General features: G+C 48.2%; 1 protein-coding gene across 11 annotated transcripts in view; it reads left to right on the top strand.

Annotated features, from left to right (window-relative positions):
- Nucleotides 1–16,165, top strand: part of LOC135909202 (latrophilin Cirl-like) — a 471,476-nt gene that overhangs the window by 353,579 nt on the left and 101,732 nt on the right. For 10 of the 11 annotated variants that reach the window (XM_065441053.2, XM_065441055.2, XM_065441054.2 and 7 more), the window contains one exon: nt 9,030–9,233. In XM_065441053.2, coding sequence (XP_065297125.1) covers nt 9,030–9,233 — 204 coding nt within the window. Of the gene's footprint in view, nt 1–8,209; nt 8,285–9,029; nt 9,234–16,165 lie in introns of those variants that run through there. The other variant, XM_065441059.2, reaches the window with a different exon arrangement.

Raw genomic sequence — 16,165 nt, 5'->3', positions numbered from 1 at the left:
GCTTTCCGAAAGGGACGGTCAATCCAGCTCGCGTTACTAGCACAAAAGGAACTAATATTGCGAAATTTATAAAACAAGCTGCTCACGCTCGGGGTTCCTATCAACTTCAGTAAGGCGTATGACTCTATTAACCATGAACTTTTGTTAAAGAAGCTAGAGTACTACTGTATTCGTGGTATTGCTTTGGATATAGTGAAATCTTATTTAAATCACTGAAATCAACTCATTGAAATTAATGGCAATATGCTCCCAGTTCAAGCAAGTAACAGTTGGTGTTCCCCAAGAGAGCATATTGTCGATAGTCGATAGTGAACCTAAATACATCATCTGCGCAGATGATATTACGGCGCTTTCTTCATCGAACAACATTGCAAGGCTGATTTCAACCGCAAACTCTGTTCTTGAATAAATACAGAGATGGTCACAGGATAATGTCTTAAAAATTAACACTGACAAATCAAAAGCTATTTTATTTCACCCAAAAAATAAAGGTGTGAACTGAGAGACCGACATTATAATAGGTTCTTCCAGAATTGAGCTTGTTCAGTCTGTGAAGACGCTAGGTGTCTTTTTTTGACAGCCATATGTTATGGACTGATCACATCGACTTCCTTGGAGGCAAACTTGCGCAAGTCGCCGGGGCGCTCTTCAGTTTAAGACCGCTGCCACGCAAGGTCAAACTTATTTTGTACAGCGCTCTCTTCCTGAGTCACGTACACTACTGCTGTCTCGTGTAGAGTTCGACGTCTGCTACAAATATAAACCGGTTATTCTTGCTTCAAAAAAAAAAAGGTAATACGTAGCATCTATAATGCTCCAGTAGACGCTCTATTCAAACAGTTGAAATTACTCACACTGCATTCTCTGTTGTTCATGCTGTTACTAGCCTATCATAAAGAAGTAAAACAAAGCCAATCATACATCACCTCGTTAGCGCAATTGATTAGAAACAGAACAGAATACCGTACAGGGTCACCTGAACACTGGTATGTGCCGCATTCTCGCACTAACTGTGCTCTTCAAATGTTGCACCATCGCTTACCACGGCTGTTAAACATGCTTAAATGTAATAACATGGATGTCACTTCTTGTCCTATATCGCATATATATGAGCATTTCAGTTATTTTTGCACATAAATTAATTTGTTGCTTGTGACTGTTTCTGAGGTAGACTGTCATTACACATCTCCGTTTGATGTTAGCCTCTGTCAACGGCTCAATCATGTCTTATTCTTTCCTTACAATGATTACTTGGTTAATGATTCTATCACTGCTTTTGTTGCTGTAGTGTACACTGTGGATTGCATAGTTTTTTTTATGGTTTGTAATGTTTTTTGCATTGCCATTGCCAAGACCAGTTCTGAGATGTTGACACTGCACATCTAGTTCACCACTTTGCTTTCTTCCTCCACTCACCAGTGTGCTATGAATCGCTCATCATCGTTTTATGATATGTCCCTTGTAGATGAGCAGATTTGACACTCCTGTCCATCTTACTCTGCTGTCAAGCCAGATGGTTTTGAATTTGCACAAAGTGTGCCGACAGAGAGAAGACATATCTGTACCTGTCAATGTTGTGGAAACATACACAGTTTGTATGTATTCATTTCCACATGCCCAGTGACTGCTCAGGTTGTCTATACGGACACGTACACAACTTGTCAAGCAGCAGCCAACACTTGCAAAGTTGGTGCTGCAAGCACAATGCTTAGCGTGTCACCTATTTTAATCCAATTGGCATTGGGACACTTCACACACTTTCCGACGTCTGTCTGCCTATATATCTATCTGTATCTTTAATCTGTCTGTGCCCAAGTTTGACAGTGGTCATACTTCGACATATATATATATATATATATATATATATATATATATATATATATATATATATATATATATATATATATATATATATATATATATATGTATGTATGTATGTATATTGTTACGGTTAATGTTAAACCGGCTTTATTTAAGGGACGACATTGATGGTGAAGTCAAGATGGCGTCCCTAGGCTGCACCAGCGAACGCCTTTCTCTTCTGCTCGCCCAGCTTATGCCGTAGCAATCCCCGGTTGCCAGACGAAGCCCGCTGGGCAAGTCCAAATCCATCGGAAAGCGTAGGGTGAAACCGCTTAAGATGGGCAACATGTACTAACTGGGTCCGGCTAGACCGACGACCAGCGGACGTCAACCGTGCCACCACGTACGTCAAGTCACTCAAGCGATCTACAATGACGAATGGGCCCGTGTACTCGGGTAAAAACTTTTCGCATAAGCCACGTTTACGTTCCGGAGTCCACAACCACACAGTCTCCTTTAGCGTACGAGACAGAGTGGTGTCGGCGGTCATAGCGCTCTTTCGATCGGTGTTGTGATGCCACAGTACGAAGACGAGCAATACGCCGGGCCTCTTCGGCAAGACAAAGTGTCTTGGCAACAGAGTACTCGCTGTGAAAGTCAAACTGTAGTATGGTGTCAAGGCAGCTTGGCGGTGAACATGCGTAAAGGAGATAAAAAGGACTGTAATCGGTCGTCTCATGCTTTGCAGTATTATAAGCATAGGTGATGAAGGGGAGTACGTCATCCCAGTCCTTGTGATCGGAAGATACGTACATGGCCAGCATGTTAGTTAGGGTTCTGTTCGTACGTTCTACAAGCCCATTTGTCTGAGGGTGGTAAGGCGCTGAACGACGGAACTGCGAACTGCAGAAACGAAGCAGTTCTTCTACGGCGTCCGCAACGAACTGACGACCGCGATCGCTAATGATGACACGGGGGGGACCATGTCGAAGAATAATGAATCGAAGCAAAAACGTCGCAACAGGCGCAGCTGTTGAAGATGGTACGGCCGCCGTTTCTGCGTAACGGGTCAGATGGTCGGCACATACGATCACCCATCGGTTGTCGTTAGATGATCGGGGAAATGGGCCCAGGAGATCAATACGCACTTGTTCAAATGGCAGGCGAGGTGGCGGCAGAGGTTGGAGGAGACCTGGCGGAGCGGTCGTAGGGCGCTTGTAGCGTTGACATTGTTCGCAAGTGGCGACGTAGTGCTTGACTGTGTCCCGCATTCTGGGCCAGTAAAACGCTCCTGTGTCCGGTTCAAAGTTCTGATGAATCCTAGATGGCCAGAGGTCACATCATCGTGCATGGCTCTCAGTATGTCCGTCATTCCCAGACTCGATGACTTTCAAAGCAGAGCAGGAAAATGATATTAGTTTTGAACCTCTATTTGTAGCCGCATCGCGTCCTGGAGCCACCGGTCGATTTTGTGTCCGTGACGGCCTGGTTTACAAGACCAATTATTCGGCTAAAGGCACACGCTTCCTTCTGGTAGTGCCGCAGAGTCTGCGATAAGAAATGGGAGCAAAACAGTCATCAAAATTGTCTTCGTCACACTCCGTCGTCGTCAGAGGAAGGCGGGAGAGACAGTCCGCATCTGCGTGGCGACACCCGGACTTGTAGGAAGTAACGAAGTCGTACTCCTGCAGTCGAAGAGCCCAACGTGCCAGTCGTCCACTCGGGTCACGGAGATTCATTAACCAGCATAACGTGTGGTGGTCAGTAACGATAGTGAACGGGCGTCCGTAGATATAGGGCCGAAATTTGTGGACAGCGAAAACAGCTGCCAAGCATTCTTGCTCCGTCACAGTGTAATTGCGTTCCGCCTTAGTCAAAGAGTGACTAGCATAAGCCACAACGTGTTCAGCTCATTGATGACGTTGCACTAGTACGGCACCGATGCCACTGGCATCAGCGTGCACTTCCGTAGGTGCGGATGCATCGAAGTGACGCAATATGGGCCCTGACGTCAGTAGAAATTTTAGCTGGCGGAACACGTCATCGCAAGCCGATGTCCAGTTGAAAGGGACGGCTTTTTGGAGAAGAGATGTTAGGGGGTACACCACGTCGGCGAATCTTGGGACGAAACGACAAAAATACGAGCACAGGCCCAAGAAACTCCTCAACTCCCGCACTGACTTCGGTGCTTCGAAGGAACTGACTGCCTCAATCTTCCGTGGATCTGGCCTCACACCGTTTTTGTCGACCAGATGCCCAAGTACTAACGTCTCGGTTTCCCCGAAACGACATTTCTTCGAATTTAGGATCAAGCCGGCTTGTTTGACACAATCCAGAACAAGACTGAGACGGCTGTTATGCTCACTCAATGTGCTGCCAAAAATCACCACATCGTCGAGGTAACACAAACAAATTTCCCATTTAAGTCCTCGGAGGATAGTATCCATGATTGTTCGAATGTTGCTGGCGCATTACAAAGGCCGAACGGCATAACGTTAAATTCATAAAGACTGTCTGCTGTCACGAAGGCCGTTTTCTCCTTATCGTCTGGGTGCATGGGTATCTGCCAATACCCTGATCGCAAATCCAGTGATGAAAAGTAGGCAGCGGAATGTAAACGATCGATGACATCATCAATTCTAGGAAGTGGATACACATCCTTTTTGGTGACCGCATTCAGTTTCCTGTAATCGACGCAAAACCGCCACGATCCATCCTTCTTCTTTACTAAGATCACTGGTGCTGCCCACGGACTAGAAGACTCTTGAACGACATTATTCCGCAGCATGTCTTTCACCTGTTCAGCAGTAACTGCCCTCTCGGTTGAAGAAACGCGGTAAGGCTTTTGCCGAATGGGGTGCGCTGATCCGGTGTCAATTCTGTGGCGAGCACGATAACGCGGAAGTGAAGCCTGCTTGTCGCTTTGTGTGAAATCGAGTACAGAAAGATGTGCCCACAAAACTTGTGCGAGAGCGTGGCGCTCATGTAAGGGCAGCGCCTTGTTGATCATGCATAGGATCTGCTTTTCAGAAGTGCTTTGGTGAGGATTGCTAGTATGAGACTGCTCCTGCTTGCTTAAAACTGTAATGGAGCTGTAAGTAATCTTTTCAAATTCAGCGAGCTTCATATCACGTGGAAGAGCAGCAGGGACGCAAGAACAACTGAAAGCCCACAAATTTGAGGCGCCATTCACCACTCTCACGACAGAGCGCGGTACAAGCACATCTTTCTTTGCGCAGCTCGACGTAAGTGGCTGGATTTGCGCGTCAAATGATGAAAGGTCGGCAGCAGTGAAGTTGACAGGGACACGTGACAGCGACCAAGGCGGTAGCAGCAAATCGTTCGAAACAACACAATAGTTTTTCACTGGTAAGGATGTGTCGGCAAGGGTGGCGAGAAGCGCGCTATTCAATGTAATTTCGCCTGTGCCACAGTTAACGGATGCACCACAATCCTGAAGAAAGTCAATCCCGAGAATCACATCATGAGTGCACCGCGGTAGTACGCGAAATTCTGTTTTAAGATCTTCTCCTCTGAACAAAACACTTGCAACACAAATACCAAGGGGAACTAGGCACTCTCCACTGACACCACGAAACGTCACACCACCATTCCACGGGAACATAACTTTCCGACCCAGCCTCTCTTTGAAAGTCACACTCATGACGGAAACGGTAGCACCAGTATCCACTAATGCTGTTGCAGGTATAATATCAATTAACACACGCACTTTGTTCTTCACCATCATAATAGGCAGAGGAGTATTTCGCGGAGACGCAGACTGTCCGGCGACCTTACCTCCATCAGCCGCGCCGGCTAGTTTCCCCATGGCGGTGGTGACGTAGCACGTTTCCCCATGGCGTTGGCGACTGGTTGGGGGCGTCAGGCTGCGGTCTGAAGCTGGCGAGCCAGTCCTTCTACTATATTGACGGAAGGTATTCTGAGGTGGCGCGCCTGTGGTGTTTGCAGTATCAGGGTCTGTCGGCCAATGGTCGTCATAACTGTCACGTTCAAAATTAGGCCAAGTTGGTGGTGGGCCATATGTTGTTGTCTGTCGGCGCCGGCGACAAAAACGAGCAATGTGTCCTGAGTCACCACAGCTGTAACACACAGGCGATGCACGACCGACGTTGTAAGCCTCGAGGTCAACCCTGGGACGCTGCAAATAATAAACGCGATCTTCCGAATTCCGATTCGTGGTGGTAGCTCGAAGAGTTCGTTGATCGTGCGTCATGTCGCCGGGAAAGGTACGTCGGTGCTGTCGCAGCTGAGCGACTCGACACTCTGCAACACCTGGCATGGCAGACAATGCGGACACAGCAGATGCACGTCCTTGAGATTGGTTGGAAGCGCAGCCAAGCTGTTCGACATCCGCCCCTTTGGTGTGGCGTTCATGTTCTTCGCGGTCAATTTGCCTTATAGTTGCCGTAAGTCAAATTGAAAACTGTAGTTGTCATTTTCGTCAACGCTTGCCACCGTTGTGACATTTGCTAACCTGCCGAACTTTGGCGTGATACGGCGCAGCTTCAAGGCCTCAAATGTGCGGCAATGCTTGATGTGGTCGGCGACTGAGGCGAGACTCTGCTTTTTGATTAAATAATTGTACACATCCTCGGCTACGCCTTTGAGAAGGTATCCAACCTTGTGCTCTTGGGACATTCGAGGATTGACCGTTCTGCAAAGCTTCAGGATTTCCTCTATGTACGTAGTACAGGTCTCACCTGGGACTTGAGCGCGCTGAAGCAATGTCTGCTCCGCCCGCTTCCTTTTCGTGGTGGAATCGCCGAAGCACTCTGTGAGGTGAGTGACAAAGCAGTCCCACGTTGTGCAGGTATCTTCATGGTTCTCGAACCACACTAGCGCAGTGTCTGTGAGGAACAGAACCACGTTGTCGAGCTGAGCCATGGAGTTCCAGCTGTTGTACTTGCTCACACGCTTTTATTTTGGGGTTAGCCATTCCTCCACGTCCTCGCCGAATTTTCCTGAGAAAGGGCGGGGCTCCATTTGATGCATCCAGATGCCGGTTGTTCGCACTGGAGCAGCCAGAGAAGGCTGTTGGTCACCGCTGTGGGACATCGGGATCTCAAATGGTGTTGGAGGCAGTCGAGCGAGGCGTCGGCTCCGGCGTGGGACTTGCTGCAGCAGCTCCGTCGTCTTGGTCGAAGTACCCCGCACCTCCACCACAAAACTGTTACGGTTAATGTTAAACCTGCTTTATTTAAGGGACGAGATTGATGGGGAAGTCAAGATGGCGTCCCGAGGCTGCACCAGCTAACGTCTTCTTTCTCTTCTGCTCGCCCGGCTCATGCCGTAGCAATATATATATATATATATATATATATATATATATATATATATATATATATATATATATATATATATATATATTGCTACGGTGGTATATTGCTACGGTAAGGACCAGGCAGGATTTCGTAAAGGCTACTCAACAATACACCATATTCACACTATCAATCAGGTGATAGAGAAATGTGCGAAATGTAGCCAACCCTTATATATAGCTTTCATTGATTACAAGAAAGTGTTTTATTCAGTTCAAACCTCGGCAGTCATGCAGGCATTACGGAATCGGGTTATAGACAAGCCGTATGTAAACATACTGAAAGATATCTATAGCAGCTCCACAGGCACCGCAGTCCTCCATAAAGAAAGCAACAAAATACCAATAAAGAAGGGCGTCAGGCAGGGAGATACGATCTCTCAATTGCTATTCACAGCATGTTTACAGGAGGTATTCAGAGACCTGGATGGGGAAGAATTGGGGATACGAGTTGATGGAGAATACCTTAGTGTAGCGAAGAGATTGTAGAAGAGACGCTAGTGGGTTCAGCGCTACTGGCTCTAAACGCTAGTGGGTCGAGCACTCCTGCTCAGCAACGGCTCTCGTGCTTGGAAGCTGTGACTGCCCTGCCCGTCGACGTTGCGCTTCTCCCGAGCTCTGCCAAATAAGCGCCTTTAGATTAGTAACTTGCGATTCGCTGATGATATTGCCTTTGTGAGTAACTCGGGGGACCAATTGCAGTGCATGATCACTGACCTGGAGAGGTAACGCAGAAGAGTGGGTCTAAAAATTAATCTGCAGAAAACTAAAGTATTGTTTAACAGTCTCGGAAGAGAAGAGCAATTTACAATAGGTAACGAGGCACTGGAAGTGGTAAGGGAATACATCCACTTAGGGCAGTTAGTGACGGCGGATCCGGATCATGAGACGGAAATAATCAGAAGAATAAGAATAAGAATGGGCTGGGGTGCATTTGGCAGGCAATCTCAGATCATGAACAGCAGGTTGCCACTATCCCTCAAGAGAAAAGTGTATAATAGCTGTGTTTTACCAGCACTCACCTACGGGGCAGAAACCTGGAGGCTTACGAAAAGGGTTCTACTTAAATTGAGGACGACGCAATGAGCTATGGAAAGAAGAATCATGGGTATAACGTTAAGGGATAAGAAAAGAGCAGACTGGGTGAGGGAACAAACCCGAGTTAATGACATCTTAGTTGAAATCAAGAAAAAGAAATGGGCATGGGCAGGACATGTAATGAGGAGGGAAGATAACCAATGGTCATTAGGGGTTACGGACTGGATTCCAAGGGAAGGGAAGCGTAGCAGGGGGCGGCAGAAAGTTAGGTGGGCGGATAAGATTAAGAAGTTTGCAGGGACAACATGGCCACGATTATACATGACCGAGGTTGTTGGAGAAGTATGGGAGAGGCCTTTGCCCTGCAGTGGGCATAACCAGGCTGATGATGATGATGATACTTGGATGAAGGAAGGCAAGGAAACGCACTGACAAAAAAAAACGTGTGTCCTCGGCCAACCGAGTAGTGAAGAGGGGCGGAGGGGGGAGGTGCCAATGCTCGAGGGACGGGAAGAAAGTGATGCGTCCGTTCTCCACAACTGCCACCTAGGAACTCCAGAAAGGCATCAAGTGAAAGGTCACATGCTCTTGGGCAACCGAGTGGCAGGGAGTGTCGCCTCGCTCACTCATTCATTCATCCAGGCTATTTGCTTACATTGACAACCATCATCGATGGTTTCTGCATATTTATTTATTTGCAAGGGATACACGTATATATACATGCAGTAATAATTTTGACCACCTGAGACTTGTGCTAAAAGTTAAGTGGCATTATGCAGGCAATTTTATGTTCAACCTTCCTCACTGATCTCCTTCTCTGTGCTTGGTTGTGTTCTCATTGCTGCTGCAGCCGAACTAACAACGCCCAGCAGTGCCATGTGGCCAACGCCATCCAGTTCAAGTCACCCACGAGCTGGAGACCTGCTGCCGCCGATGCTGGGTGGAGCCTCTGAGCAGCAGGCAGACAATGCAGTACCAAGGACGCCCCCACCGCTGCCAGCCATCTACCAGAGCCCAGATAAGCAAGGACCAGGCTCCAGTAGCACCACCATGGGTCAGTCGTCACCAGAGCCATTTGCTAGCATGGAGCTGCGCAGTACAGAAATAGTTTGTAGCGCTACCTAAACAGTGTGCCTAGCGTCAGCAAAAAACATTGGGGGCACATGTTACAAAGTCTGTAAAGGCAGCACAAAAAGGTCAAGGAGGCACAAATGCTGGGCCTGCTTTGTTCAGTGAAGGCTAGCTTTTGGCAGCATGCGGATTACCTGAAAGCTACGAAGTATCCCGCAGTTGTTATTATAGCAGCGGTTGACTCAATCGCAAAAACAGACGATGTAGTTAACAGTAAGTCAAAGGAGATTATTACAAGAAAAAGCATTCAATACTCAATTCACTATATTCAATATCTAATATATTCATTGCAACCAATGATAGTAATTCCAGTGAAGGTCATAAGGCTATAAACTTACGCACTCAATGTGCCAGGGCTGAAATGACCTCCACTTGTACCACAGACTGGTTGCTGTACTGTTAACTTTGCCTTCACCAGAGTCGTGCTGTTTATTAATGCTGTTAGCATTCTTTGCATACTTCAGGCATTTGAGCCTATCTATCTAGCCTCTTATGTTCACCCAGCGACCCAAGTTGTCTACCAGCTGGGGGCACTAAGCATGTGCTCTTGGTAGGGATGACGTTGGGGTCATTCCGTCGTCATCTGACTCTTGTCATGCTGTCATCGTCACGCCTTCTATACCGACCCAGTGGCCCAAGATGTCTAACAACTTGGGCCACTAGGTATGTGTTCGAGGTCATTATGCCATCGGGGTCATTGCATCGTCATTCTTCCAGCTTTATGATCCGACTCTCATCATCTTGTCGTCGTCATTCAGTTGTATTGCATTCAATGTTCTATCTTCATCGTGATGCCGTCATGGTCGCTCTATTGCTGTCACTCTAGCTTCATCATCTGGCTCATTAGTCTGTTTGAGTGGCCGGTTCGCATGAAGACTGCGTGCGGTTGAGCTGTAAAAGCAAAAAAAAATGGATCGATCAGCACAGTTGGCATAACTCGTACCAGCTAGCATTCAAAACATGTGCGCACAAAACCGAAATTGGAAGTGTGGCTCAGGTGTTAACGCCGGTGGCTTGGTGCGCTGCAGTCAATTTGGCCACTGTACTCTACGGGAGTGTCCACTCTTGCTGAATCATTTCTCTATGAAGCTATATTCACACAGTGAGGAACTCGATTCAAGCTTGTGGATAGCGTATCTCGTGATCATATATCGCCCGTGCCCGCAGCGCTCCCTCTGCCCGGGTGAATCACTTCGCGGTACGGTGAAGAGCCAAATCACCGTTCGGGTTTTCGGCTCGGTCACGTTTGCTCCGTCGCTGTTACCTATTCGAGGGCTGCTCCATGCACGCTGTGAAGTGATCTGATGCATGTTGCATTTAGCTTTATCAGCGTCTCCAGAGGGACAGAGCCAGCCGAAGATACTTTTGCAGTTGTATCATGATACCATACAAGATACTCGAGCCATAAGTACTTGAGGCACAGATACAAGATACTACCGCAATTATTGTATCCAATACGATACTTTCCATTTTTATCTCGATACTTCGATACATTTTCGCAAATTTCTTATTACATATCTATATAATGTAGCAGCAAATGTATATGCACAAAAATGTTTGCTTGGAAATTTCTTAACCCTGGCCAACCTTATTTAATTTGAATAAAATGTCTGTTAGTATCTCAAAATTATTGTCTTGTCTAAATAGCCGCCTTGTGCAGAAGTCTCCCGGACGCAGCGCCATCGACGCTTTTGTTCACAACATTCAAACTTACATCCACAAGATCCTTCAAATCGCTGATGTGTAAATGCCACTAGACGCTAGGCAACCCAATTCTTGCATTCTTCAGACGCTGCACGCATTGGTGTATGCAGCCCTGCAGGGGTGTCTGTGTTGGCAGGCATTTGGTGTGTTGCGACACCACGTACCCGAGCACACGAGGGTTGGACCCTCCCGCGTGTAGCCATGCGCGGCTTAGCCTTGTCTGGGGAAAGGGGGATCCTGGAGGTTGAGTCGATGCCGTTGTTCAGGCCTTTAAGGCCCCCCGGTGGGGGCAACACGCCTCTTCGGCCTCTGCTTCACACAGACGGCACCTCCAGACTGGCCCGCCTGGAGGAAATAAACAGTTGCCTTTTCTTGTCCTTCTCTCCAGTCTTCGTCTTTCTCTCGCGCCTTTAATGTTTCCTGTCCTCTCTTCACTTCTCACTTCCGAGTTTCCAGGCGGCAAGGGTTAACCTTGTGTGGCTAGCCAGTCTTGGTTATGCTGTATTTGGTTATAGCAGCGATGTGCGGCTGGCATTTGCAGGGATTCCCTTGCAGGTACTTCTGTCACATCCCCATGTTGGGCTCCATGGGGGGTGGTTGGCATCGCTGCAGAAAACCCCATCTACACTTATGGAAAATGCTTTCCCTAAACTCCCTGATCACCCTCAGAAACGAGGGCGCACCAAAAATGCCTTCCAGTTTTTTGGACGTCGAACCCAAAACTTCCCCAATTTCCATGTTATTCACTCTGAAAAGTCAGACAAACCAGTGCAAACTATCTCACCATTCCTTGTTTCAAAGTCTTTGACTGGAGTATTTGGTCCAGGTTATAAGGCGTCGAGGATGGCAAGTGGTGATCACCTCTTGGAGCTCTGTGATCAGAAGCAGTATGAGAAACTGCCGAAACTAGTGTCATTTGGGGAGACCCAGTCAACAGCAACCCCACACCGTACTATGAACACCACTCATAACATTGTTTTGGACAGTTATTTGCTCCAGCTGGCAGAGGCTGAGCTCCTGGAGGGCATCAGCAAGCAGAATAATGTCAATGTCAGAAGAATTAAGATGAGGCGGGATGGCAGAGAAATCAAGACCAAATACCTAATACTTACCTTTGGTTCAAGTGTCCGGCCCAAGTCCATCGAGGCCGGGTACATCAAGCTCCATGTTAGGCCATACGTACCTAATCCCCTAAGATGTTTCAAGTGGCAACGTTTCGGCCACAGTTCACAGAGCTTCTGAGGCCGTCAAACCTATGCAAAATGCAGTTCCCATGAACACAGCTCTGAATCTTGCAAGAACACTCTCCACTGTATAAACTGTGATGGCCGTGTACTCGTGGTGGTGCCCATCCCGGAAAAAAGAAAAAGAAATTGTGACAATAAGAGTAAAGGAAAACATAACTTTCCAGGAGGCACTTGCCCAAGAACACTTTTTCCGATGTGACACAGCAGGGGCACATCGATGTGACACATCCAGCCCCCATGCAGTGAGCCGGCGGTGACGCCATCTGTCCCCCCCCCCCCCCCCGGCGGCTACAGCTACCACTGTTCCGCCACCCCAGAAGAAGGGGCCATCGACCTCCTGGCCGGTGGCCTCAAACGTCTCGTCTGACGTGTCGAGGTCTTCACGTCAACCGCAGCACTCGCAAGAGCGCGTGTCCAATGCCTCACAAGAGGCGATGGACACAACCGCCAGTCAGACGGCGCCGCCAGCGCCTATGGAGCAGCGAGGCTCTCTCGATCGCTCAAAAAAAAAAACTCGCGTCATGGCACCTGGAAAGGGTCCGTAAGCTAATCCTCTTCTCTTAAACGCACACCAGACATCACATTTATCACAATAGATACACAGATACTACAGTGCAATGTCAGAGGGCTTATTCATAACCTCGACGACATTACAGAACTACTACACAAACACAATTCAGAGTTGCTGTGTGTTCAAGAGACACATGTGATACCTACTAACACTAATTTCCTTTGTAATTACTCTATTTTCCAGAATGACCACGACAAGGCTACTGCCTCTGCTGGTGTAGCAATAATAGCCCTCAAATCTGTCGCTTGCCGACCCGTCGCCCTTAACACGCCCCTTGAGGCAGTATCAGTTCGGGCCATTCTTTTTAATAAATTAGTAACTGTGTGTTCCATTTATACTGTATACCGCCGAAGTAGCATCTCGAAAAAACATACTTTTATAACAACATTGATCAGCTTCCCGAGCCTTACATACTTGTGAGAGATTTGAAAGCTCATAGCACGGTGTGGGGAGACTCATGATGGGACGCGAGAAATCGACTCATTGAAAATTTCCTTTTAACCTCCAGTGCGTGCCCCTTCAGTAAGAACGAACCGAGATATTATAATCCACATCATAATTCATACTTGTCAATAGACCTGTCTATCGGCTCTGCTTCTATCTTGCCTGATTTATAATGGTCTATAATTAAATATTGATTTGGAAGTGATCACTTCCCGTTAACTCTAAACCTAGTAACACAACATGACCCCCCTCCGCCTGTCCCTCGCTGCAAACGAGCCGAGGCTCATCAGGATGGCTGCCCACCCTGATTATCGTTGGGCTCTCTCTGATGGTTTCTGTCGTCTCTAAACCGTGTCCAGCACTGGTGCGCGACATGACCGATGCAACGGCATAGCTGGCAATCATGGACACCCGTCATCGGCACAGGAATTTCTCGCTGGCCAAGGTGCTGGAGGATGACGTACACCTTCAATAGCCTTCAGGTGATCCGATAATGAGGCTATAGAGTTCGCGATCGCCCTGAAGTCCCTATCGCGATCAGTGGCCTCTCGTGGGCAATGACGCTGTCCTGCAGCGCAGGTAGCGAGACATGTCAGAGGCGGCTGGCATTGCTGCTAAAGGGGTGTCACTCCAGTGGGAGGTGCCGAGGCGTATGGATACCTCGAACGCGGGCCGGCAGAGAAGTGGGTGCCAATAGCTTGTGGTTGGTACGCATGGGTCATTAAAGCAGCCTGATTAATACGCTGCAGAATTTGCAGGAATGTTGAGCAACTGTCCAGGTTTGTGATGATTATTTTCTCCTGCACGTCCGGACGCAGGCCGCATATGAGATGCCGTAACCACTCCTCTTCCATCATAGATGGATTAATTCTGGCACACAGCTGCACAACATCGTAGTAACATTGCTTGGGGGATTCTGATGGTAGCCGCGTTCGGTTTTGCAGCCGCAAAAGGGCGATCTCAACTGAGTGACGATTTGTGAAAGACGTTTTGAGGAGCGTCGCCCACTCTTCCCATGTATTATGGGCCCCATTAAAGTTTAAATTGTGTGCCACTTTTTTGCATCTCCATCCAATGCCACATACAAAAATTTTACTTTCGTTCCTTCATGCCAGTTGTTTAGGGAGGCTACATGTTCGTTGCAAGCAGCCACTTGGAGGTTGATTCTTCTGGCATGCATCCAAAGACTCGCGGTCCGACGAAAGGTTTAGCTTAAGGGGTGGACGTGGTAGCGAGAATAGTAGGGAGTTTGGTCATAGTTGAGCTGTTAGAGCTAGGTTCCTGAGGTTTGTTGCCATGGCCCATGATATTAGAGCATGGACCTTGTTACCCCGCACCTCCACCACTTTGTAACAAAGTGACACAGCTGTTAGTGTCTGACGCATCTCCTCAGCGAGACGACGATGAAGGGGGATGAGCTCCAGCGCAGATCCGCAGATCCGCAAGCGCAGATCCGCAGGTACGAAGACGATGAGAGGTGTCATTTGAATAATTAGGTTTAATAACTTGGCATTTAACTTGGCCACTGTACACATATTTACATACAAAACGATGTCATACCCATTGTCAACGGCCTGTCTGACTGGCCTGGTCTCCCGTGGTGAAATTGCGCCGTGTGCTGCAGTCTCCTTGCTCTAAAAACTACCCTAAGAGTTGAGGAGGTTTATTTACATTATTTACAGTGAGACGATCAAGAAATTAATAGCATAGAGTCCTTACAAGCCGGCAGCAACTCGGACGCTGCGGCCCGTGGCAAGAAGCTCGAAAGAGATGAATCAAGGGGATGCTCTAGGAATGCTCTCTTGCTGCTCCCGGTCTGTGTCTTTTAAGCCCTTCCGTGTCTCGAAGGCATGTCACGTTCGGCCAATGGGAGAGCCCGCTCAGGTGACGCCATTTTCGGCCAATCGGCGAGCCCGCTCAGGTGTCGTCATTTTCGGCCAATGGTAGGCGCCCGTGCAATGGTGTCACACCTGGCGGAGAGGGTCGCTGCTTGGTTCCCCATTGTCCGAGGGTTTACTTCTCCCTGCGGTCTTGCCTTGCTGACTTGCAGTGCGCCGTCACAATAGGCGGATGGGGGCGACGCTGCCAGGTTTTCACGGTGCATTACACCCGTCTTGCCTCTTGGACCCAAGTTACCTGGAACAGTGCCAGGCTCTCGCTACACTTTCGGGAAGAGTCAAGCAGTGAATAGCTCCACCTGCGGCACACGAGGTGGGGGCCGCAAACTTGTTTGCACGTGCCGCGCCTCGGCTTCTGCGCTTCTTAATTAGCTTTGGTGTTATTCGATGTGGTCTGGTGAATTCGAAGTAGGCTCAGGAAACGGTCCCGTATCTAACAGCTCGTCCTCGCCCCGGAAGTTCGGAATGGCCGGTGAACTCAATTCGCTGGCCATGAGGAACGCTGAAAGAACCTGCAGGGTACTGGTGTCGAGCCTCGTTTGACGAACTTCGGGATCCTGGGCCCTGGAGAACATACGTCAAACAAACAAAGCAACACAACACTGCACCACGTGTAAGCGCAGGCTCTTCACCCCTGACTCACCAGGCTATTACTGAGTCAAAATGAACCTTGATCTTTTATTTCCCCAATTTTGACAAAGCAGTTCCAACCACCTTTCCAAACCGCTATCCATTTATCCGTGAATGCCGACAAGACCAGAGTGCCATTGTTGTAGCAAAACAAAGGGTCGTTGTCGTTGCAAACAAACAATGAAAACAGCCGAACATAACTTAAGTGGCTTAACTACACGAACAGCATGTTTCCAACCCTAACGCAGTGGCGTACTGCGTTAGGGTTGGAAACATGCAGTGGCAACAATACTCACGTATTGTTGCCACTGACCAGTCTGGCCATCTTCACAAGCACGTAATCACAAGCGCGCTAGCCTTG

The sequence above is a fragment of the Dermacentor albipictus genome, chromosome 9 (assembly GCF_038994185.2).
Source record: "Dermacentor albipictus isolate Rhodes 1998 colony chromosome 9, USDA_Dalb.pri_finalv2, whole genome shotgun sequence".
Classification (NCBI taxonomy): domain Eukaryota; kingdom Metazoa; phylum Arthropoda; class Arachnida; order Ixodida; family Ixodidae; genus Dermacentor; species Dermacentor albipictus.
The sequence above is the reverse complement of the archived record's forward strand: the minus strand, read 5'-3'. Positions and strand labels throughout refer to the sequence as shown.